This window comes from Stegodyphus dumicola, chromosome 1 (genome assembly GCF_044657685.1).
Source record: "Stegodyphus dumicola isolate Sdum_Otavi_A_Nest chromosome 1, ASM4465768v1".
NCBI classification, from domain to species: domain Eukaryota; kingdom Metazoa; phylum Arthropoda; class Arachnida; order Araneae; family Eresidae; genus Stegodyphus; species Stegodyphus dumicola.
In genome coordinates, this window is record NC_140768.1 from 127,795,633 (window position 1) to 127,823,231 (window position 27,599).

Below are 27,599 nucleotides of genomic sequence, written 5' to 3' on the forward strand. Positions count from 1 at the left end.
AATTTTTTGCTAAGTGAAAGGAAAATACCAAAGAAAGCTTCTTAGAAATGATAAATGAATTGCTACATGCAGCAAATTAAATGGGGGGGATATATATTTTCCTTCAAATTTTACAAAAAAGTATTCACCCATTTTCATCTATAACAGTTTCTAAGTTTTTAAGAAAATTAGAAATGAAAGTGAAGTATATACTTGTAGAATTAGAGTGAGATATTGCAATCTAAATATTTTTGAAAGCTAAGTAATCTTATTGCACTACATCATAAGTTCTTAAACTCCTTATTTGCCCTGAAGTTTATGTAAATGCTTTGAAATACATTCTAGGCTCTTTCTTATTTCATTTGAGTTATTTCTGAATTTAAGTGTTCAGAAAATTGTCTAACTTGCACTCTGATATATATATATACAAAGTTAAAAGTCGTTAATCCGGACTCGGCGATTCCAGATTATAGATCATCAGTTAAAATCTGGTAAGATGGCATGCAGAAATTATAAAATTAAAAATATGAAACCGTAATTTATGAAATAAAGAACAGTTCTGATCTAAAGGGTATCAAAATTTACACAAAAAAAAAGCTTAATATTTATTTGTTTACTTTATTAAACATTTCTTTCAATGTAAGTTGTTTAAGTTGCTTTGTTTTTTTATGTGATAATACATTCTCTTTAATTCTATAAACAGACATAATTTCTTGTTCAGTTATAAAGTTCCACTGTTTAAGTCCTATAATTGCTGTGTCGAGAATACCGACTAATTTGTCAATCGAATTTTTTTCGTTTTCAATAACCTCTGTTACTTTCTTCGCTATCGGAAGCGAATTATAATGATGAGGAATTTGATTTAAATCATATCAAAGATGGAGTACATCGAGATGAAATACTACATTTAGTAAGGAATTATAAGCCAAATAAATAAAAACATCTGCCCTGAAGATAAGGATAGTGCTGACAGATCAACTTCCAATTCATTGTGCGCCGCAGCGTTAAAGATAATCAAAGTTTAGATAAACAAATGATATGCCTTTATCCATTTTTTGCAGCAATTCCACTTTTTGTTTAATGGACTTCGAAACATACTTTCGCTTTGTAGATCCTTTACATATTAGTAAATATATATCAGAAATTCTATTTAATATAATCGAAAGTTCAAGCTTACTTTTATAAAATTGCTCTAACAGTCTGCAAAAAATAATAAGCCGAATCCAATTCGAAGATTAAGGAACAACGCAATCTGCAACATTAACTGTATTAGATAATTTTAGCTTAGCTTATATCGTCCGTTATACATTAAACATGCATTCGTAAATGTATTTTGCGCACACGCGTAAATGTCTTACGCGCATGCATCACATTGACGCATGCGCGTAAGACCTTTAGAAGTTTGTAGCTTTGAGGTCCGGATTATAGATCATTCTGGATTATGGGTGTCCGAATTAACTACTTGTGACTTACATATATATATATATATATATTTCTGAAGCTTATTTGTTCCAGGGAATAAAAGAATGCATTTGTTCTTTTTAACTTTAAAAAACACTGAGACCTATTTTTATAAATGTAAATAGACCTTTTTTTTTTCCACACTGTTTTTCTGGCTACAAATTTTTTACTAATTAAAGTACTTTTGTATGGATGCCATTTTTTTTAGATGCGATAGTTTTTATTTCATTATTTCATTTAAACAAAGAACGGTATTCAGCAAAACTTATAGCCCAACCAATAACCTATTTAAATGGCAGAAACATTCAATTTCGAAGTAATGCCCAGGTATTGATGCAAGTCTTTGAAATGTAAGCCACAGAAACAGCAGGATATCCATTCAATATGAAAGTAAAATGCCTTTAGATTGATTCTGAGTTACATGATGAAAATTTTTTATGAGTTACGTAACTGCCTCAGTCATCAGTCCTGGACCGTCATGAAAGTTATTAAAATTTATTTTTTTATTTGATATAGGTATTGTATTTTATAGTACTTGTAAAACTAATTAAATTAATAGATTGATAATTTGTGTATGATGGAAAGATTTTCTTTTTATTAAATTCTTTGTTTTCTCTAAATATGTCATTTTGATATAAAAGCAACCTGTTCCTCAAAATTGATGGATGGATCAGCATTTTAAGGTTAACTGATTTTTAAAGCTCATTTGTTTTATTTGAACCATTTTATTGCAGAATAACATTATTTTTGTTTATTAATTCATATCTTAAAGAATTCGGCTAATATATATTTCAGTTTCAATGAATATTAAAGTAATCTGATTCTAATGTTCTTGCAAGTTTTGCATTTTGTATATTTTAGTTTTCAGTGTAAAAAAAGTAGTTAAAAACTCAAAATCAAATAACTAACTGTAAATAATAAATCCCCAAATCAGAATTTTTAGATTTATTCAGTAGCATTATAATTACAATGTTAAGTTTGCCATTCAAACTAAATTACAAATTTGTGAAAGTTTTGATATAACACAAAATGAAAATAAGACTTGATTGAAAAAATAAAAAAGCAACAAGTGTAGACATTTATACATAACATACAATAAAAACAGAAAACGTGATTTCATTTTGCTTTTACTCATTGAAAAGTTTCATTTGCTTTTAATCATTGGTTTTATCATGCACAGTCCCCGAAATCCTTTCAGCATAACATGTGTAGAACTAAGTGTTGGGTATATGGCCATGAACTTTTGAGTATTGAAATCAGAAAATTTATCACCAAAAGTGGTTGAAACATACACCAACAAACTAATGCATCCGCTATGAAATGTGTATACTCTAAATTGATCTGATGAATTTGTATAGAGGAAATATGGTGAGCACTAATAAAGTTGTGAAATAAATTTCTTCCTTACAAATAAAACTCATAGTTTATATAATACAGTAAGTATAAACTGTGAAGTTTGTCCCTTGAAAAATTTTGCACTACCTTATATCAGCATTTCGCAAACTGTGGTTCTTGAAGCCTGCCTTTGTAGTCCTCCTAGATTGGAAAAAAAAAAATCAACATACTGCTTTATACCTGGAAATCTCAGTCTCTGAAAATTGCAAATGACAATCATCTATCACATTTTCTCCCAAGACTGACATTTTATGAAATTTATTATTGGCTTTCTCACTATAGACAGTACAATCTTAATTCCCCCCCCCAACAAAAGAGCTCTATGACTGTGGTGCTTCTCATCTTTGTTTGCTGTTCTCATTGGTAGCCTATTACATGTGAAAATGGAATGTAATGAGCTGTGCAGACAGACTTAAAAATTATAACTCAGTTTGCTTCCATATGTCTACATGAAAAAGGGTTTTCATCACTAACTCAAAACAAAGTACTGAAATCAACTTTATGTATGTTCTGATCTAGGACTTCAGCTTGCCAACATTCAAATGCAGAAAGCTCTGCAAAAATCATCATGCTGACCCATGTCATTAATGTGAATACTAACATTTATTTAAATTTTAGTTGATAATATAAAGATTATTCAAACTCTAACAGCCTTTAATTATTAAAAACAACTGATAACTTAATTACTTAATATTGATGTAAAATTAAATGGGTTTAATTAATTGTATTTTAAAAATGAAAGTATATTGGTAGTAACATAAGCTTTTGAATGGAGACAAGAATAAGGAATATTCTCACTAATAAGCATGGTTTCTACTTGGAAAACATTTAAGTGCTACCTTATATTTATTCTTAGTCTGTTAACCATATGCATTTGAAGGTTTGTTAAGTTGAATAACTGTTGAATATGGGACATAAAGTTATCACTAATGTAAGGACAGCAACTATTGTTATAAAAAGTGAATAAACATATTGTATAATGATATATAAATAATTAGCTGTGTACAAACAAATCTAGTATAATTATCTGAAAATTTTGCATTGTTTGTTACTTTTAGGACTTCATCTTGTTAAATAACTCTTGACAGTTTTCATTCATTCATTGCCAACTGAACTCAACTGAAAATTTTCATAACAAACTCTTATGATTATGTTTTGGCCGGTAATCTGTTTCTTGATTTATTCGCGCATGAATCTTCCAAAAAATATCAAACCAGTTGATGAAAAATCTGATCTGTTAAGAGATTTGGTTATTTGAATTTGGCAAAATACACAAGGGCTATCTGTCTAAGGGGAGAGATGCTTTTTTGGAGAACTTTCTAAGGGAAACAGGCTCATATTCACATAACACATGAGGAAAATCTTGCAAGCAACCCATTCGCTTAGAGGATTTTTTAGAAGAAACTTATGTTTGATGAATAAATCTCACACTGCTTTGGCTTGGAGTGAAGTTGAAAGACTAACATTAATTCATCATTGGAAAAGACTGGTCCCTGATTATGCCATAGCAGAAAGATTGCCAGTGACGAGGCAACAATGTCAGAACCCATGGAAATTGTTTCTGTTGTCCAAAAGCTTTGAAATATAAGTGAAAGAAATGTAGACAGGAAAAGAAAGAATGATTGAGGCTATAGTATTAATATCAGACCAAGACATTTTTGATGTAGTGAATCAAAGAAGGCTGGGCAGGTCACTAAAAAGTATAAACAAATTCTTTAATTCTGTGAGTAAACAAACGAAGTTTTCCGTGATTGTATATTAATTACAATTTTATTTAATGTAACCGTACATTAATTATAATTTTATTTGGTCACTTGTGGATGATGAAATATGGTGTTTGTTGTCCTTATTATGTATCCACGCATGTTAATGGGGTTCAGGAGCTCGGTATAACTTATGGTAATATTTACATTCTTATTGCAATGGATCTGTTCTTCGTGTTGTGTAGATTAATTGTCATGGCTTAGTGTCATAAATACATGTATAGTACTTTAAAAGGCAAGCACGAATATTATATTATCTCATTTTAATTTCCACCTCATTAACTTGATGATTTTATTCTGTGATTTGGGGTTCTTATGTAGTATCATTTAATCGTTGCGTTTATGCAGTCTTCCATACATGCACGATATACGTAGTGAACCAAGTTAAATAACCAGACATTACTTCCAATAAATAACAATCTTTCTAATAAAAACTTCCTTTCAATTAATTGTCATTGTGCTAAATGTACCCTTCCTACATATATAACAATAAAAATTGCAGCAGTAACAGCTATCAGACAGATATAACGTCATCTTTTGGTTTCTTGGCAAGGCTAGAAGCTGGCGAATGTGGAACGAATTTTCTCATAGAAAGTTTTTTCCTCAGTTCCGATCGCAACTTCCGATCTACCCAAGGTTGTCTGATAATAACCGCAAGTGCTGCGATGTTGACCAAGAACAATAGGATTGAAATGACGACCAAGTAGAAACTGAAACCTAGGCATGATCGGTACTCAGACACCCAATGTTGTTCCAGTTCTTCACGTGTCATAACATTTCTGCGGAACTTTGTTAAGTATTGGACAGTCCAGCTGAAGACCGAAACCATAGCCGAGAGAGCTACAAAAATAAAAACATGTATGAGATTAACGTGTTTTAAGTAAAGAAAAATACATTAAACTGACATTAGTTTTATAGATGTGATCTAAGTATTTTAAGAAGCTATGATTCTGTTCTTCAGGTAATGAAACAAAATTATCCCGAATAATTTCACCAACATTTCTTAAAATCAGTGCCAGTTTAAGAAAGTGAAATTTAAAAACTGAAAACTTTGTGATAAATAATAAATTTGAAGATAAATAATTCTTCCACTTTAACCGAAAATGATCACGGCTTAATTTTTGAAATAGGAAGTACCAAGTACCGGAGCCCATCGGGATCAATGACCAAAAATAAATAAATTGAATTAATGATGAATAGATAAAAATTAAATTATAAAATTTCTTAAAAATTAAATAAACTAAATAAATTTAAGAAAAATCATCAAAATGAAATAAAATAACAAAACAAATGTTAGGTGAATAAATTAGGAATAACGAAACAAATGATATGAAAATTTAATTATTTTAAGCAGTATTCTTTGCAACCAGATAAAATTTCTTCTTTATTTCGGCTTCTAATCCTCTTTTAGCTCGGGCGAACCCTTACAGCATTTTACACACAATTTTAAGATTTCATGTACAATTTAAAGTAATCACACACAATTTAAAAATTTCACGTATAATTAATTATGTCTCAAGATACTTGCGGTCCTGTGGCCCTTTTGCTGGATGCAAACCGAATACTTTGCTGGTACTTCTTCAAATTATTATTATATTAAACGTTATCCATTGTGAATTTTCCTTTTTTTTTTTCTTTTCTTCCTCCCCCCCTGCGGAAATACTGTCGCTTTTCACATTGACTATCTATTACTCTGATTTTCCGCCTTCTTATACCTCTTCATCACTGCTTTTCTCCTCTCTATCATCCAGTGTGAGGGCAGAACAACTCCTGGGATCAGATCGGAATCGTTCGCTCACTGAAGTGAATCATTTTTTTTTTTTTAAATTCACCGCTCACTACCATTGACCTTGATGAATGCGTTCGGAACAGGCATTGATCAAGAGCGGTGTACGAGGATGGGGGAAAAGCAGAAACATTTGAATAAAGAGGGGGATCGCTAGAATCAGCTCAACCAGACCGCTCACTCCCTGGACTGATTTCTTTCAACTGTATTTTCGAGATTCCCTAAAAACACCTTTCTACATAGAACAACAATAAAATTCTGGAATAAAAATGTGCTAAAAGTTAAAAAAATAATGAAAACTAAACTCACTTTTGTTAAAGATTACATTATTTTATTACTATAATTCATATTTTGTTGATAATACAAAGCACAGTATGAAAATAAATTTTTAGATTGGAGGCAAATCCTAAAGAAAAGGAAATTGTCTGCTGACATTTTTTTTTTTTTAATAAATCTTGTTTGACAAAATACCAAATATCGCTCGTAGTTCTTCTTTTCGGTAGGATCTACATTTTGTTCTGCAACCTTGAAAAAATTCATTAGATGGAAAATTTATGTGTATAAATATATACTAATTCTAAAGAAGATTGAAGAGAAATACGCAGTTCTTAATTACAATACGTTAGTAAAATAAGTAAATAAATAAAATATAATTTATTATTTTGCATAAATATTACAGTAATATTGTATAAAAAAGGTAATACCTAATATAACATACATAGCTATACTATGGCACAGTATTCAAAGAAACGAAATGGAACTCCAAGGAACACACTCCGTAGGAGCTAAATTTGAAAGAACGAATAATGAAGCCCGTAGGAATTCAGATCCAATCACGACTCCGAATAGCGTCAGAGCGCTAAGAGCTGGGAATTCGAGATAATCTACGTATTTTAAACAGATCCTTGCACTGCCAGATGGGGGGGGGGGTACTCCATGCATTTGCAAACAGGAGTGATCAGTTTCGCTGGGTGACCAGATAAATGCCCACTGGACGAAAGCGCACGCGACAAAAGCCTACAAAAAAGACCCATGGGATAATTGCCCATGCGACTAATACCCACACCAATGAAAGCGCATATTGATAAAAGCCCACACAGATAAAAACCCACATAGATATAAGCGCACGCTGACAAAAACCCACACCGATATATATGCTACGCTAAAATTAATATTTTTTCCTTTATTTCCTCTGCTTCACAAAGCAGATTTAGGAATAAAGATAAAATTAAAAAAATTAGATTAATAACAAATGATTGAACAATAAATTTAAGTAGCGGACACATTTAATTTTGGGTTCCGACTGAATTAAAATCCTATATGTATATAGAACAGAGAGTCAATCAAAATAATATAATTAAAAACCTATACATGTAGGTGTAATTATATATTTTTTAAATTTATATAAGCGACAAATGGAAGTGTCCTCGTTTTAAGTCCGACAAAGGGAGGTGAAAGGGAATACTGGTTACACTGCTTCTTTTAATTCTACAAAATTATAAGGAGTATAAAATGTATGTAAATTTTCATCATATACAGAGAATAATTTATGAATAATTTAACACTGCAGAAAATTTTGCATATAATGAATTTTATATGGAGAATTAAAGCCGAACTTTCATATCAAAGAAAAAAATAAAAGTACCGTATTCTATTATGATTGAGAAAACATTTGTGTGCGCTATCACAAACACTGTTTTAATGGTGACTTAAAAGCGCGGTTTCAAATAATCTAGTTAAATTTTGACAACTTGGATTTTACATAAATTAATTTCATTCCCACTTGAAATTTCATTTTTAATCATAATAATTATTACTCTTAAAATTTTTCAGGAAGTCATAGCTATTTTGGATTTCCTGAAAATGTGTGCTGTTTTTGAGTGAGCATTCGTCTTGTGGGCTTTTGTCATGCAGTTTTCTAACTGACCGCTGGCTATTCAGGCGGGAAACCATTGCGTTCCTTTTCTTTTGCCCCCAGCTGTGTGAAAAAGCTGTTAAAGAGAAGAGAGCCTGAAGTAAGATGGAGTCGCCCTAAACAAGTTTCTCCCGTACCCTGCTTTGAAGCACCGGCGATCCCTACGTGGTGACCAAAACATTGGGTCATTTACCATTGAGTTCTATGGGATTTGACGCGTTCGGATGTAAATATTTTGCAATTACGTCGTAAATATACATATAAATGTATATATTTTCTTTTTCTACAACACTTCAGAGTCCTAAGTATGTGAAAACAACATATTTTTAAACAACATTTCATTCTGAACGGAATTAAATGCTATACTTTTCACAGGAATGAAATATTTTCACAAGTTTTCGTTAATTACATTAGAAAAAAAAATTAAGGTAATTCGATTTTATTCGGTTAAGGTACAAAAATTAAGATAAAAGTTTATTGTATTATTATGTGTGTGTGTGATTATGACAAAGCCTCGAGGGCTATCTGCCTAAGAGGATGGTTGCCTTCGTGGAAGACTTTCTAGGGGAAACTGGCTCGTATACACGTTACACATGGGGAAAACCACGAAAACGCCCATGCAGCCAGCCCGTTCGTGGGATTCGAACTTTGGACCGAACTACCAGTGTTCAGCGACTTTACCGCTCGGTCGCTGGTGGGCCCTATTGTATAATATTAAAATTATGCATTATTTCTTTTCTATTTATAGAGCTTCTTTCTAAACTACTTTCTTAAATATGACATGATTTTTTGGCTTCTGAGGCATCTTTTAAATCCAAAAATGTAAGTCAATTTATAATTAATGCTCTATTCGGTTCAGTTTAAATTAGAAATTAAATAGGTATTAAATAGTACTTGACTTTCTCTAAACATTTCTGAAAGGGAATAAAATAATTTTTTTTTTAAGTATTATTTAAAACTTGTAACTGAGTTATTATAAAATATAAGGGGAATAATTCTTTTAATTATATTTATCAGATTTTTTTTTACCCTTCATTTCAACAATACATATTCCAAAACTCTTTATTACGTTCTTAAGTGCGCATCTCATAGCATTTGCTTTACAATACCTTTTAACAGATTGCTTTCCAATATGAACAATTCTTGCTTAAATAGTTTTATAACGTATTTGTCAACAGGATTTCAATTTATGTTTACAATTCAATATTAAGGTTATTATATATTTAGATAACATCTAAAGTCATTATAAATTAGATAGATTTAATAATTAGATTTCTTCACAGCACTTTCACAGTTGTTTATAAGTGAATAAATTCTTCATTTCAAATACATTTATAAATAATTTAATGAATATTTAAGTATTTTGTCAAAGGCAGATACATGCTTTTTGCAAGCACATGCATAAATACCCATATTTCCTACTTTTCATTTCCGGCATGTGCAAATCTTTAATTTCTGTGCATTCACTATATTTTTCGTGTAAAGTAATTTACACTAATTTAGCATACACCCGAAAGTTTTGCATAAAAAATATATGTGAATATAATTTGAATGAAAATTATAAGTATTATTTTTAATACCCACTCAAAGGTCAGTTTTTCTTCAAAATTCCTCCACGATGGCATCTCTCTCTTTAGGCAGATAGCCCTTGAATGCGTTACTCTATTTAATAAAAACTTAATCTGACCTATGTGCCTAATTACAAATATTTTAACATACATAATTTTATATTTATAAAACGTGTAAGCCCAAAGTAATTATTTTTCAGATATATAAAATTAAAACGATGGGTTTAAAATGAGCATCAGTAAAGCCTCTCCTTTAAAAAATTTTAAAAGGTATACATGTTACAATAATATATGGATGTGAAAAAATTTGTTTTATTTAAAACATTTTGACGTTTGGGAAATAAAATAAAAGTAGCGAATACTCTATAAAGGGTATCGAAAGACGTATACAATTTTAAACGTACCGTAAGGTATTTTTCATTCTTTAAACATAACATTTTTCTTAAAATGTATATTTTAAACTATACAAATTGCTATTATCCATCACACTATGAATGTTTCTTTCATGCGAAAGTGTCCCTTTTTTGATTTCTATGGAAATGTCGTGTGTCGAAATACTATCAGAATCTTGTCAAGAGAGCTTCTGAATGTAAACAAAGAACACCCCATCTGGTGACCCAAGCTTCAAAGCAGTGCTTCACTTTTAGCGCGGGTTGGCCCCTCCTCCCTTTCCTACCTCCATGATCGAATCTGGGGTGCCAAAGAACGGCCTAAGAAGGGACGGGGTGGCGGGAGAGAAATTAAAGGTTGATCAAGAATAAATTAAAGAGGATTTTAAATGTTTTTTTGTTAGTTACTAGAAAATAACAATATCTGAAATTCCGCTTATAACCTGAAGTTAGCCCTTTTCTTGCATTTATTTAGTCTAGTTCTTGAATAACTTTTTATCTAAGGATTTAGTTAGAATTTCAATTATTTTAAAAATTAACTGGAAAACGAAAGGAATCTTAACAATTTTTAAAGGGATAATTCACTGTTTTTCAGTAAAACTGCAGAGTGGTAAAATATGCTAATTCCTGATTCGATAATGTTTCTACAACTTTTCGATGAACTAATTAAACATGTTTGTTATATAGAAGAAAAGCCATTGTTTAAAAGTAGAACTGCTGAACTATTTCTAAAATAATTAAATTATTACATAAATTAAAATTTACGTATAATATTTTTCATTTTAACTTTCATATGGTTGAAAACGCAACCATATGAAAGTTAAAATGAAAAATATGAAACCATATAAAAGTTAAACTATTCGAATAATTTTAATAACGAAGGTTTCCGAACTCAAGAACAACAGGATTTAGAAAACATGAGTCCAGCGTTGTAAGAAAAGTAATCTTGCACATTAAAAATAATTTTTATTTCAATAAAAAATATTATGTTACTCGATTAACTGTAAACGCTTAAAAAACAGTTCATTTTAATTTACCGTAATTTCTTATATACAGACTTTCAATGAAGCAAATTTAAACAGTATATAGAAACTGAATTTCACTGGAACACTTCCTTTGTGGGTTTTATGCTGTTATTACATGTTGAATATTATTTTGCCTAGATTAAGAAAAAGAAACACATAACATGTAAAAATTTATTATTTAGAAAAACTATCAAATTAAGGTCATTTTCTTCACCTCGAAATACATTATTTTGCCCTATACGAATTTCATATTCTGACAACACAGAAATAGAGGCCACATAACTTGTAGGAGATATTTCTTATAAACCTCGTGTATTGGCGATCGAGTAGAAAAAATGCTTAATTATGGAGCTACGTTTTAAATAATAATTTTTTCCCTTATTGAATGAGTTCAAAAGTTTCTAATATCTTGTTTTCTAGCATGAAATGTTTCACCAGTTTTTAAGGTTCTTTCCTAAGAATAATTCATTAAGCAGAAGTTAGTAAGAACAAGTAAGGTATACTTCAAATTTGATCTCTTAGGATTATTGGGTCTGGGTACCAAATAAACGCTTTTGAATTCAACATCAAATTTTAAACATAATTTTTTTTAAATTTGTGTCTTAACTTTTATTTTAAAAAAACATGTGCGTAATCCGAAGTTTTATATAACAAAAGTTAGTATAAGAGAAGTGGGACAAATTAAATTATCTGTACATTCACTCACTATTAAAAACTAATTCTGTCTAGACTATGGGTCGTCAATCAGGAGGGATAGCCCTAAGGGGAATTTCACAGTTTCAGAGAGTAATTTAGTCAAACTTTTCTTTACGTATTTAGATTTAGTTTATGAATATAAAAAGCACTTTTGTTTAAAATTTTGGTATTTAACAATACGTTTTATACTTGTTTAATTTACATTAAAAATAATCCATATTTAAACAAACGCATATGTACTTTTCAAGTTTTAGGAAGGAGAGGTTGAATGATCGTTTAGCAATGGTGAAAAGGGCACATGAGGGAAAAACTGTTGAGAATCACTGGTCTAGACTGAGCCAAGTTGAATTAAATATAGACTTTTATACTTTACAGATCTTTAGTTCTTACTGTAGAATCATTAGAATTTTTTTTTTTTTTTTTTATGCGGGAGATAGGAAAAATAAGCAATGCCCTCTTCGAGACTAGAGCCTGGATCTCTCGAATACGATCCGATTGTACTAGCCGTTACACCACGAAGGCATTCTGGAAGGAGGGAGAAAATACCTTATATACTCCCCCTTTTAGAGACGACTGGGTATTAGGGGACCTAGTCGTCAAATCTTGGTGGAGAAGAATCACCATCCACCACCTTTTTTTAGTTCAAGCGTCATGCTGGAGACTTGAAAAATGAGCAATGCGCTCGCCCGGACTCTAACTTGAACCTCTCAAATACGCACCGAGTGTGCTAACTGTTACACCAACCGTTGTCTTCGTGGAAAACTTTCTAAGAGAAACTGGCTCGCATACAAATTACACATGGGGAAAACTACGAAAACGCCCATGCAGCCAGCCCGTCCACGGGATTCAAAACTCGGACTGAACTACCAGTGTTCCGCGGCTTTACCGCTCGGCGGACTCTGTTGACTAGTGAGAAGTGACTAGCAATCTTACAGAAGGTCATTGACAATTTACATGCTCCCGTGAACGATTAGACCTTATAACTTGTTTGTTAGCTCCATTCTTGAAGCTAACATCCAAGCATAAAATTAAATAAAATTCTACGTTTTACTGGGGTTAGTTTCATAAAAAAATTTCTATTGATTCAAAAGAGAAAAAAATTTTGAGCATTTGTTGAGATAAGCAGTATGCATAATAACTTACATAAATTACATTCTAAACGTGAAAACACTTTTTTGATTGGTACAACGTATCTCATCTAAGACTTAATCATTTATTTTTGATTCGCAAAACTTTCTAGACATTGTTCCTTTGAAAATAAATGTGAGAAAAAGTTCAAATATCGGAAAAAATAAATAATTAGTTAAATGAATAAAAATTAATAAAAAATGGAATAAAAGCTGTACATTAAAGAAAGCGTCAGTCATCCAATTCTTAAGCTTTTCATGTAGGCACAAAGCTCACCAGCGGCCAAGCGGAAAAAACGATCCGGGGTTCAAATTCCGATGGAAAGGCGGACTGCAAGGGCACTTTCGTGGTTTCCCCCTTGCGTAACATGTATACGAGCGAGTATCCTTTAAAACGTCCTCCACGAAGGCATGTCTTCCCTTGGCTTAGTGCCATTTCGTCCGTCCTCTTTTCATGCCGAAATAGTCTCGTTTGTCCGCTGCCGTTCGCACTTATTCTGTTACTATAGTTGGAGGTGATTGTACTTAAATTTGTAGATATGTTGACTTCTAACAGTTGTTCCATCCTCCCCTCCAAATAAATAAATAAATGAAATGAAAATTAAAAACACTATTCCAAATTGCTGTAGTTGAAAGATTAAAAGGTTACATTTTGGAATTCATTTTCTGACAGGGTGTCAGCTGACAGTTTTAATTTATTAAGAAATCTAAAAGAAAATATATCTACAAAATCGCCAAATTATAACTATTACATTCAGGACAGCTTTCAGTGAGAAATATGTTTAAACTTTGATAAGCTCAGTCTAAAGTAAGGAATAAAATATCTCTTAGCCAAGTTTTCATTGTGCTTAACTGTTTTAATATTCTTAAACTAAAAAGGAACTAAAGGAAAAACGAAAAAGAAATAAAATAAAATTAAAGTTAAAATTAAGTGTTTTTAATAAAATAAAGTGTTTTTAATTAAAAAGTTAATAGTTTTAATAATGAAACATAATTATATTTAATATTATTAATTTATTAATAATGAAACATAATTATATTTAATCTCAGCCATATTACCTTAAATAGCATATGAGAAACTCCACAATGATATTTTTCATTTTCACATACACATACCAAAGTTAAATAAGTAAATAAATAATACAATGCAATTTCAGATTTATCATCGAAACGTTACAGCTAATCACTTAATCAGAAAGTGGAAAGTTTGCTTTCAACCTAATAAATTAAACAAATAAAGTAGTGATAAAATATACAAACAGATATATTTGAGACATTAAAATTCAGATCTGAATACTCCATTTATTAAAATTAAAATTATAAATACACGATTTAGTAATAAAAAAGCATAAGTCCCTTTTGATTATGTGCGCTTTTATGAGTGTGGGCTTTTATCAGCGTGGGCTTATATCTATGTGAGCTTTTATCAACGTGGGCTTTTATCAGTGTGGGCTTTCATCAATGTGCGCTTTCATTGCTGTGGGTATTTGTCGCGTGGGCAATTATCATAGTGGGCTTTTTTTTGTGGGCTTTTGTCGTGTGCGCTTTCGTCCAGTGGGCTTTTGTCTGGGAACCAAAAAATAGGTCAGAGACGTTTCCTATACCTAATAAAGGAAAGAATGCTTGTGTTTACGTTAAGAGAAATCAAATTTTTGGCCCAACAGCTTTCGGTGAACTTCGGTGAAGAACTGCCGTTCCGTTTTCGCCGGAGAGTTCAGTTAAAGGAATCGGTTCTTTGAATCAGTTCCGGAGCGGATGTCCATCTCTACATCATCAAGTAGTCTATGCGCAGACGTAATTTCGCTCTTCGTCTACGAAAATTCGAACTCATCTTCACTCGAACAGATTCTTTCATCGAATTCCATGCTTAAATATACAAGATGATCATAAAATGACTTCCGCAATATACAACCTTAGCGGCTTCTCCGCTCAACCAATAGAAATGAAATTTCAGATATTGTTATTTGAAGGTATGAGCTCAACATGGTGCTGATTTAAAACAATTCAACTCTCCCAGACACGGTTATTGTAAAAAAAATTCGAAATTTTTGAATGAACATACTCTTTCTCTCGCGACAACTGATAAGCTCACTGAAAAATCATAAATGGAGTTGGAACGGTACACATTGCCAGCGTAAAACATTTGCAAAGAACTGCATTGTAAAGGTCCGATGATACCTCAGAAGAGAAAAAAAAAATTCCAGTTGCAACAGCGTTTCCAGTTCCAACAACGTTTCAAAATAGCGTTATCTCCCGCAACTTTGCAGTTTTCTGGCCACCTGGAACCCCGACCATACTCCAATGGATTTCTGTTTCTGTGCTTATCCGAAATCCTGTCTTGTATACATATCAAATCCACGAGATTTGTCAGAACTGAAAGATGCCATAAAAGAAGGCATACAGATTCCTCCTGTGATGAATATATTCAACAATCTCCTACATACAATCCGTTATCGCCTGCGAATTGAAGCACGTTGAAAACTTGTAATTCCAATAAAAGTGGGGTTTTTTCCCCCTTTCCTGTCTTGTGTTATCATAGGCCCGTTATAATGCTCTTCTTCAAATCTTTTACACCGTCAGTTTGCGTCATACGTTTATCGTTCTGATGCCATTTATGGTTCATCAATTCGCTGATCAATTTGCGCAGGAAAAAAGGTGAGTACTGCCCTTCGAAATTATTTTATTGTAAATGTGAAAACTCTATTGTTTTAAATCATCACAATCTGCATAGATCCTTGCAATCTCACTGCCTCTGGAAAATCTCAAGATAAAGATCGATTGTTTCTCTAAAGTAGTTCGATTCTAGTCGATTCCAAAGCAGCCATCTAGGCTGTAGTAATAAATCATGACACAGATACCCAGATTACCTCAGAAATAAAACAAACCTTGAACTTTCTTTATAAATACAGCAAAACAATCGTTTTTCAATGGTTCCCTTCACATGTAGGTATCGACGGTAACGAAGAGGCAGACTCACTAGCCAAGAGAGGAACACTTGCGACAGCAAACCACTTCCTCCGAAATCACTTAAAAAGCATATTTTTGAAAACTAATGGACATTCTTAAATCTGACGAGGCAGCAAAATCAACAGGCAAATTCTGGGCTAACATTCAAGACACATGGGAAAAGTTTTGTCAAAAACCCCGTAAAGAGGCTATGGCAAACTTCAGACTGGAAACAGGATCAGGATTGCATGGCACATCATCTTAATAAAATTGGCATCCTTTCACCTACTATATGCCAAATTTGCAATTCGGTCATCATCAATGCAGAGCATCTTTTTATATGCCCAGAAGTAGAAAACGAGTCTCCGAAAACGTGGTGAGAAAAGTAAACTATATTGGAATGCCAGAGCTTTCATGAAGTTCTTGTAAAGACTACATATCTTATACTCCTTTCCTTGTTGCTTAAATTTGTAACTTTTTACTTCCGTTCTCATGTTCATTTATTCTGATTCTTACTTTGTAAATGTTTGTCCTTATTTATTATTTATCATTGTTCTTGTGTGGTACTTGAGCTCTTTTATATGTTTGGATTGATCTTTTCAATATAGTCATATGTAACAACAAATCATCACAATCTCTAGTGCATACATTCAAATACCCATACTGTAATTTCATTTCGATTGGTTGAGCAGATATGCCGCTAGGGGTTCATATATCACGGAAATTGTTTTAGGACTATCCTGTAGATTGATTTGGTTGTAAATATAGAGTATTTCAGAAAAAAATTTCCAGAAAACTAAATTAACTGTTGGGGGCTTACCTCCAAGTCCGTTCCATATGAGAATTCCAACAAATCCGAACACTACTTCGGTAGAATTCCGAATAGCATTGATGACGGAGAGAGCTCCTCCTGTGATAGCGAACATAGCCGCTAGGGAGAGACTGGAAACCGTTAAAATCCAGATGCTGAAACTTGGAAGACTGTCGTTGAAATCATCATCCTGATCTGTGAAATAAAAAGCAAATAGTACATATCATTTTTCAATAGTGTGAACTGTATAATTTTAACGGATTACTTGTTATCTCACTAAAAGATATGCATTGTGACTCAGAAATGCTTCAGTCATAGGGGAAGATATTAAAATTAGTATCTGAATTTTTCATAGTCATATGTAAATATATACTTAAGCAGGAATACAATTCCAAGAACTGGGCATTACTTATTTCATATTTCAAGGAAACGCAATATATTTGAAAGGGCAGATGGCAGATACGGTATATAAGTAGAGCTATTTGGTTATGAGGGAGGGGGGAGCAGTGAGAAAAATCAGCTATATTATTGCCAGGATTCGACCTACGGATCGTCTGACTGGAAGCCGGACGAGATAGTACCTACTACTTACTATACTACAACAGGACGCACGAGGAAAATGTGAATTCTCCTTATTCATTTCGCTCCAATTAAAGGGCGACTGGGGAGAAAACGAGACTCAGTCGAGGAAATCCAGGTGAGGACAAATTATTGTCCATCACATTTTAGTTTGAACATCCCTCTACAGACATTAGAATTTCTGGAACTAGGAAACATGAAAAATGAGCTATACCCTCCCCGGGATTCGAACCTGAGATCTTCCAACTGCTAGCTGGATGGGGTATCAGTTATATCAGGCTATAACTCACGGGAAAGTGTAATAATTCATTAACGAATTATTACAGATAACACAAATCGTAAAGGAACCAAAAAAAATCAAGAGCTGTGTTAAAATAATTCAAGTTGACCGAAAGGTTATTTTTGGAACAATTTTTTATTACACATTTACCGTTTGAAGAATATAGTTGCGTAAGTACTATAATATACAGGGTGTTTATAAAGTCCGGGACCCATTTTGATGTTTAATAACTCATAAAATAATGAAGATATAAACAAACTTATGGCATTTATTGATGGAATAACATATATTTTCCTTTTCAGGTTTGAATATCTTTACTTTTGTAAATGTCGTCTGCGCGTGTGATTAATTTCAGATAATTTCATTTTCCAGTCTAAATATCTGTACTTTTATAAATATCGTCTGCTTATTAATTGCATTTTTCTCTGCTTTGTTTTTGGCCACTATTGCAATGTTATGTTTACTTTTGATGTGTTTGTTCTAGTGCTTTTGTATGTGATGTTTTATTCGGGTGGATATTAAGGAGAATGCATACACCACAAGAGCACAGATTTTATGGTGGTTCATAAAAGGAAAGGAAGTCAAGTCAAAAACATAAGAAAGTTGTTCAAAGGGGACACACGTGGAAGTTCATTGACAAGGGTCGTGAAACGTTTTCAGTCTATCTAACCATTTATGTTATTAATTTTAATCTATCTTTATCATTTTATGAGTTATTAAACATCAAAATGGGTCCGGGACTTTATAAACACCCTGTATTATGTATGTTGTCATAGAAAATCGACAATCAATCGGCGATAATCAATCATCATCTCTTTTTCTAACGGGAACCTAATTTGTGGATATTGCGTACTTGATGATTGCGTATTTGGTTGCAAATGTTGATCAACACATTACCTTCTTAAATCTGTGGATGTTGATCAACACATTACCTTCTTAAATTTTTTGCCTTCTTAAATCTGTGGTCATTGAACGCAGTGAAAATAAACAGAGGAAAAACAGAAAGAAAAAAAAAATCCCTGCTACGTGATTCATGGCCATCAACCCTATTTCATGAATAAATCTGTCCGAATGGCGCAGGCGTGTTTGTCCTCAATGTCTCGGCCGGCGCGGTTAAACCATAATTAAGTTTTAGCCGGATTCTTGTTAAGCCATAACTGTGCAAGCAATTTTATACTGGGACACTGCTGGGCTTTGCCAATCAGACTTTTCGCCTGGGTCTGGGTCCACCGTCCAGTGTCATGCTAATCAGTTTAGCAAACCGAAACCTTTCTTGCACAACGATGCTTTATCGTGAAGATGCTCACTAATATGTATAATAGTCAGTGCAGGATTTACGTGTAAGCTACATAAGCTATAGTTTAGCCACCCCCCCCCAAAAAAAATTAAAATAAAATATAGTATAACAGACTTTTAAAGGGCCCCATATCTCGAACAGCTTAGGGCCTTATCAAGTCTAAATCCGGCTCTGATAATAGTGCTCGCATTTACATGCCATGGCATTCCATTAAAAGTTTCTGTGTCAGGAATAGTACTTGACTTGCATAAAAGCGCCGACACCTTTATGAAGTGCTTCCGATAAAAATCTTTTTTTGTTCGAATTCTTTTTAGTTTAACATCTAGTTATTGCTTAGGAATACCAGTCGAGCCTTGGGGCAGATGAACTTGAGACTCAGTACTACTGATATGAAGTGGAAGGTGTTCCACACTTAACAAGTGAGAGTTAATGGAAAGAAAAATTTGTCGAATAGCCCAAATACGTATTTTTGCAATACTGGTTTTCATTAACTGATTCGTTTGTTAAATTGAGTAACGTTGATTGTGATTCCTTTTATTCTTCTTTGCAATCAGATGTCTTAGTTATGTACTCTTGCTCCCAACAAGACTGTGAATTAGATCACCCAAGCAGTCCAGCGCTGGGGCATTGAATGATTGAATATACATAAGCCAGTTTCAATTGCATATTTCTTGGCTTCAGCGCTGACTAATGGAGTAATATATGGTCACAGAAGTATTCAAAAACATCGTGTAAATACACTGCTCGACATTGAAACTGCAACACCAAGAAAGAGTGGTCAGAAAGTGATGACATTTGGAAAAAAGACAGAGACAGCAAGCAGCAATAAGTGATCTTTATTTCAAAATGACTGTCAGAATATAGAGCGAGAACAGCTCAGTAGGATGTAGGACCACCGCGGACAGCGATGCACGAAGAAACACGTCTAGGCATAGAGTCAACAAGAAAGCGGATGATGTCCTGAGGTATGGCTCTCCATTCTCTTTCAACCATTTGCCACAGTTCGTCTTCTGAACGAGGCAGGGGCAGGGTCTGCAAACGGGTCCAATCCCATCCCACACATGTTCGATTGGTGACAGGTCAGGAGAGTACGGTGGCCAGGGAAGCATCTGTATACCTCGCAGAGCATGTTGGCAGATGTGAGCACTGTGTGGTCGGGCGTTATCCTGCTGAAAATTGCATTAGGCAGACCCTGAAGGTAGGGGATTGCCACCGGCCGCAGTACATTATCCAAGTATCGTTGGGTCGTCATAGTGCCCTGAATACGAACTAGAGGTGACCTGGAATCGTAGGCAACAGCGTCCCAAACCATTATGCCACGTTGTCGCGAGGTGGGGCGTTCCACAGTTACTGCCGGATTAGAACTGTCTCCACGTCGACGTCACACACGTATGCGGCGACTGTCACTGGATAAACAGAAGCGCGAATCATCTGAGAACACGGCGTTTCGACATTCTGTCATCCACATCGTTCCTGTCCGGCATCATTCTAAACGTTGGCGTCTATGCTGTGGGGTCAATGGCAGTCTGCTTAACGGACGCCGTGAGTGCAGGCTACGTTCAACCAATCGACGGGAAATGGTTCTGGTCGACACGGGAACATCCAGGGTATCTTGCACATGCTGCAGAATCACGGTACAAGTGACTTGTGGGACCACCACAGCCTGTCGGCGGATGCGTCGATCTACGCGTGCTGACGTCATTCTGGCTGCACCTGCACCCATCCTTCTTGCCACATTTCCTTGTTCCACCATAGCCGATGCACCGTGCTCGCATCCATGTGGGTATCAGCTGCGATTTGACGTACGGACCAAACCCCCCTTTTCAGTCCGATCACTATACCCCTCGTAAAATCGTCTATCTGTTGGAAGTGCCTTCGTTGACGGCGGCCTGGCATTCTCTCCTATTACACGTATCCTCCGGGACAAAAACCAACTTTCTTTGATAATTCGTCTGGCAGAAATAACGACACGAATATTGCCCATTCTGCACGTTCTTTCCCTTATATCTTACTTCACGTGCGTCGGAGAGCTGCGCATTTCACATCATTCGCATAACTCAGTGACGTGCGTCTACTCGAAAATTTGCATAAATTTCTGACCACTCCTTCTTGGTGTTGCATTTTCAATGTCGAGCAGTGTATGACAAAAGAGGTAGGCCTCTTGAATTAAGAATTAGTCGCCCCGAAATTAAAGATACAAACCGTAAAATCTTATATTTAAAATGAGCTGTTCAAAATTACAAAACGAAATGTTATAGGAGAACACGATGATGATATATGATATTTCATTATAAATTAAAGGTACATGAAGACTTATTCAAAATATACTTGTAGTGCATTTATTTTATTGAATCGGTGTGTACAAGGCTTCCAGGTAAATATTTCCTTCAAGTGGCAAACCAGGATGCAAAAATCGTTTATAGAAAGAACACCATTATGAGATATTTTAAAAATATTAGTTGTCTTATTATAAAAGCTCAGTAATGAAATAATAACGAAACTTTCAAGAATTAAAATTATTGTCTTCGCATTGCCCAATTTTACTCCATTATCCATTAAATTTTTTTAGATCAATAGTTAGGTGCTGCCATCTGTTGCAAACAATGATAACTTAATTTCAGATTGTAATATCGTTAAATTACGTATTTATTTCCCCTTTAATTGGCAAAACTTCTAGAAATCGCATATAATATATAAAAGTAAAAGCTTCATAATGTTCTTTTTATATTTAAAAAAAAATTGAGAATGTATTTGCTAGCCAGCGTGAGAATATAGGCACACCATTCTTTGCTATTTATTAATACAATAAACGTTAACTACGAAGAATTGATTTGTGTGATCATCTAAATCTGGGCTCCTTCCTACACCAGGTCTCTGTATACAGCTCCGATTTTTATTTTTAACTCTTTGTTTTAAATATATGATTTTATGTTCTGTATCTTGAATTCCTAGGGGAATACGGAATAAACTAATAGTCTGATCGTAATTGGTCAGAGTAAAATGGCTTTAAAACGGAAAACAATACTGCGGTTTTTTAGACATGTTTTTTAACTTTTTGAAGCTGCAATAGTAAGCTATACAATACAACGATCATCTTTAATGATGCAAATATTTTTTAAATGATTTTTTTTTCAATAATACATTAAATATAAATATCTGTATATTCATAATTCTTTATTCAGTGGAGTATTATTGATCAAATTAAATGGAATATTGAGCACTTTATTTTAAAGTAGGCTTCATGTTGAATGATTTTGGGCGGTTATATGTCAGCGCAAGGCTTATACCTGCTAAGCAATGCTAGGACTGTGAGGAGGTTACGTGAATTAGATGTCTTTCCCATTCAATAATCTTTTCAATTCGCGATGCGCTTATCAAAAATTAATCTCCCATTCAAGGAATCGTTTCCCCAGGTCAAAGAAAACCTGTACTAAACTTGCAAATACCAAGTTATAATTACACGTAAGTGTAATTTAGGCATCCACTAAATAAAATACGCAGGTAAGTAAATTTTTGTAGGTAAAGTACTTTTTATTCTCATTAATTTCTTTAAAAAAATAAATTACTAGCGCCTTAAAATTTCGCACTATCAAGCTGTAGCTTATTTAGTTCTTACTTAAGTCCTAGGTATTCCTGTCTTGCAAAGTGTATCATTCTTGGCGGAAATTTTGGCTTTTGATGTAAGCTAGGTTTGAGTCAGCATTTACATCGTACATCTTGTATAACCACGAAAATCGGCATTAGTTCATGAGTATTCAGCGATTTCATTCATAATTCATTTCTAAGTCATCTACTTAGCTACAGGATTCCAAGATGACAAATTTTTTTACCTTATTAGTAAAATGTTTAGCGTGTCTTCTCTTCGGGTACTGAGATTTAAATCAGCAAACACAGGTGATTCCTGTACAACATGGTCTTTATCCAGTGCGATTTCGTTCAAAGCGAGTAAAGAAACAGGGACGTCCTAAAAACATGGCATTCCTACAAACGGTTTCCTTCCAGCGTCATTCGGGAACAAAGTTACCAGATTGAAATTCTGATTTTAAAGTTAGAAACAGGGAAGTCCCAAAACATGGCATTCCTACAAAAGGTTTCGCCATCATCATTTAGGAACAAAGTTACCAGACTGAAATTCTGATTTTAAAGTTAGAAACAGGGAAGTCCCAAAACATGGCATTCCTACAAAAGGTTTCGCCATCATCATTTAAGAACAAAGTTACCAGACTGAAATTCTGATTTTAAAGTTAGAAACAGGGAAGTCCCAAAACATGGCATTCCTACAAAAGGTTTCGCTCCAGCATCATTTAGGAATAAAGTTACCAGACTGAAATTCTGATTTTAAAGTTAGAAACAGGGAAGTCCCAAAACATGGCATTCCTACAAAAAGTTTCGCTCCAGCATCATTTAGGAACAAAGCTACCAGACTAAAATTTTGATTTAAACGTTAGAAACAGGGAATTCCTAACAACTTGGCTTTCCTGAAACGGTTTCGCTCCAGCATCAGTCAGGAACAAAGCTACCAGACTGAAATTTTGCTTTAAAAGTTAGTTTCTGTAAGTAAAAAATGAGAAATGCAAAAATGAAGTTCAAAATTTTGCCCAAAATATTATGCAGCAAGTCTCACCTGAATCACTAGAATTTTTATTTCTAAATACAGACACTAAACTTTGCTTTGCTTTCTGTTTCTTATACATTGTTTTGTTTCCTCTTTTTAAAATTTCAAATTTCTAATCCTAAAAACTCTAAAATTTTTAACCTTTTATTTCTAATTTTTCTACGTTTTCTATTCGCAAAATGATTTGTTTTTCCAAGTATACACACAGAAAGAAGCGAAAAATACAAAGGAGATTTTCAAAACTTTTTAAAGCTCTGTTGAGCAAATGCAAGACAGAAAAGACAACAAGCTGTAAGCAGGGAGGAAGAATTTCCAAAAAGTAAATTGTCTCATTTAATGTGTTTAGAAATGGTAAAAAACAAAAATGGAATGGATTGTTAGCAATTATTGGTACTTTTACTAAACACATTTCTAGTATTTATAAACGTTATTTTACGTAATAAACCTAAAATAGTTTATATGTTATTTTACGTTATTAAAAAAATATTTAACGTTACACACGCAAAACAAACTTAATTTTTAGAATCTAACCTCGTTTTGAGAAATATTATTTGTTCCACATCATACGGGATTTTACAGAAATCGTGTTGTGCTCTGCAGTGTAAATAAATACCTTTTAACTCCGAATGAGAATAACCGAAAAGTAATTCAAATTAATTAGTCGAGAAGAAAACAAAAATACATCAGACATAAGGCACAATTTGGACAAATAATTGTTCTGAAGCCTAAGAACATAAGGTAATATTAACATCTTTTATTAATCATGCCAATGTTGGTGATGATTAAAAAAATTATAATGAGTATAAATATGGCATAAGGAAGTATCTAAATTTGAGGAGCTATGTTTTATCAAATAAGCTTTAATCGGAACAGCGGTAAGTGGTGCCTTTCTGTATATGAATACTTCATTTTTTGTTTTTCAGTTACTTTATAATCTTTTTTAGGGTAGACGCAAAAATGAATATTTATTTTAATTTAGACTTTATCATTACGAATTTCTTATCATTCTTTATCAAACGAAGGCTGTTACTTTACCACATCGTAAAAACAACTGCTCGCAATTTGACTGAAAATAGCAGATGTTCATGACAGCATTTATAATGATTCCTCCACTCGTGCAGAGAAAATAGTTCGTTAACCAGTGGAAAAAAGTTCTTATCAGTGGAGGTTTCAGTAATAACGATTAAAGAAACTATTTTCACATCTGTCATAAGCCGCGGAAAAGAAACTGAAAGCTTATTAGTATTATAGCATTGTTAAATAATGCGGAATTCTCCCAGATCTGAAATTATCTTTATCTTATTCTGAAAATTGGTATATGCAGTTATATCTACTCGTACATCTTGTCCTAGTAGATAAAAACAAGAAGATATTCAGGAACGACAACAGAAACGTAGATAACAGTTCAACAATCTTGACTATTCAAGGATATTTATTTCTTATTATCGTTCTGGTATATTTTCTAATTTATGCTACATAGTAAATCAGGTTATTTCTTTTCAGGCAAATTTCTTGTTTGAATAACTTTTTCCCAGAGCTTTGCATTATTACGGATAAATCTTCGTGACATTTCTAGTCATGATTCTATATTAATCGAATTAATTTTGTCGTGATTTGATATTCATGTCATGATTCAATATCATGTCATGCTTCTATATTAATGTCATGATTCAATATCATGATTAATGACATTAATGTAATTATTCGATATTAATATCATGATTCTGGTCATGATTCGATATTAATTGAATTAATTATTGAATTAATTATGTAATGATTCCATATCATGATTCTTCTCATCATTCGATATTAATCAAATTAATTATTGAATCAATTATATAATGATTCCATATCATGATTCTTCTCATGATTCGATATTAAATGAGGTTCGTGAGCATATTAAACAAGCAGTCAGCGAACAACTAAACACTGACAAACCATGAGAGCCAAACCTAACGTACAAGGTGTATAACTTCAATGTTTTTTCAGTTTATACAATTTATATGAAGAAAGTGAAACAGTATAGGAGAAATTTCATTATCCGTCATTATTTTAAACGTCAGTTTCTTTTACCATTAATCACTGGAGTCAGTCCTATAAACAGAATGAATTCACGTTAAACAAGGAATACAAATAATTAATTACAATTTAAGAAAAAATGAAAGTCGGGTCATGTTGTTCAATAAAATGTGATTTGCTTTTATATTTCAGATAAAAGATCTTGGATCCTTTCTTGAAGAAGTACAGTTGTCTACTCCCAAAAAGTTTCTTCTTTTCATTCGAGTCTGTTGCTCTTCGAAAAAAGAATATATTCTTTCATATTTAATTTGTCTGCTATTAATTAATAAATTTAATTATTTAAAAGCAACAAAGGAATTCTTAAGAATATTATTATTTTTTTAAACTTTTTATTATAATTGATTTAAATGTGTAAAAATGCATTTCATTCATGTTGTATCAAATCAAAAGCATTAAATATTTTTTATAGACTTTTATTACATATTTTTTCACTTTCATTTATACAAAAGATTAATATATAACTTTCCCATGTTAGTCTAAATGCATATTCATCTAATCCTATAAAATGTTTCGCTGTTCCACCTGACCCGTCTCTTATTGATAAGCCATATTAAACTTCAAAAGAGACCTTTCGGGCAATCGTTAAAGTCTGAACTCGCTCAGATTCTTTTTTTAATGAATAAATTCTTAGGGCAGTTGGTAAATTTTCATTTATTATTACACGAAACTTCATCTACACAATTAAAGATATTTGACATTTAACTGCTAGAGATTATTTTGGATTAATTTTAACTATTTTATTTTTACTATACAGGATGTACCGTAAATGTTGCGATAAACTTCTAGGGAAAGTAGGGCATATCATAAGGATTACGAATTGCATTGGAACCCATGCCCAGGTCAATTGCATTGAAACCCATGTCAAGGGTAAGTGGTAGCAGAGGTAGAAGATGGGAAAAGAAACAAGATTAATTAATTTGAAACATTTATTGGACATGAATACGAATGGTGTACGACAGCTTGAATGTTACAACAGATGATCGAAGCTTGCACCATCAGACGCCAAACATGCCTGACACCGACGGACCATTGATTGCCGGACATGTTCAAACACACCGGGCGTTTCTTTGATTGTAGCAGCAGCGCAGGCGAGTCTTGCCACGAGATTCATTTCAGACACAACAGGATCGTGATACACGACACTTTTGATAGTTTCCCACAAAAAGAAATCAAGGCTCAATAAATCCAGTGAGCTTGGGGGGCCAGGGAATTAGCCCAATCCATCGATGCGGAAATGATCTGTTCAAATGGCTACGAACATCCAATCCAAAATGAGTAGGGGTCCCATCATGTTGGAATCACATGTTGCGCCTCACATTTGGCGGAACATCGTCAAGCAAATCGAGAAGAACCTGCTCCAGAAAGATCAACTAATACGCGGCATTCAAATGGTGCGTAGGCGTCAGGCATGTTTGGTGTCTGATGATGTATCTGTTGTATCATTCAAGCTGTCGTACACCATTTGTACTCATGTCCAATAAATGTTTCAAATTAATCACTCTTGTTTCTTTTCCCATCTTCCACCTCTGCTACCACTTACCCCTGACATTTCCTATGCAATTCTTATATATATAATATAGATATATTCATATATATTTATATTATATATATAAGAATTGCATAGGATATAGGTTCCTATGCAATTCTTAATTCTTATGAACTGCCCTACCTGCCCTAGAAGTTTGTCGCAACATTTACTGTACACCCTGTATATCATAAGGTATGAAGCCAATTCGAACTTCTATTTTTGTATGCATTATGCAATGTATTCTTATACTAAAAGTGCATTTTTGCTATTAACTACCTATATCTGATTGTAACGGAAGTAATTCTAATATTTATCACAATGATTATCGAAGACTGACGGAAAATCGACCTTCCATTGTGT

The 27,599-nt window shown here is 33.2% G+C and overlaps 2 protein-coding genes across 2 annotated transcripts in view; one reads left to right on the plus strand and one right to left on the minus strand.

Annotated features, from left to right (window-relative positions):
* Window positions 1–26,087, plus strand: part of LOC118204816 (M-phase inducer phosphatase-like) — an 82,922-nt gene extending 56,835 nt beyond the window's left edge. Inside the window, exon 9 of the mRNA XM_085820351.1 lies at window positions 25,844–26,087. Within this exon, the coding sequence (XP_085676477.1) occupies window positions 25,844–25,847 (4 nt within the window). The 3' untranslated portion in view covers window positions 25,848–26,087. The remainder of the gene's footprint in view (window positions 1–25,843) is intronic.
* Window positions 2,371–27,599, minus strand: part of LOC118204807 (uncharacterized) — a 130,834-nt gene continuing 105,605 nt past the window's right edge. The window contains exons 4-5 of the mRNA XM_085820364.1: window positions 16,871–17,056; window positions 2,371–5,438 (exon numbers count right to left, since the gene is read on the minus strand). Of these exons, the coding sequence (XP_085676490.1) occupies window positions 5,113–5,438; window positions 16,871–17,056 (512 nt within the window). The 3' untranslated portion in view covers window positions 2,371–5,112. The remainder of the gene's footprint in view (window positions 5,439–16,870; window positions 17,057–27,599) is intronic.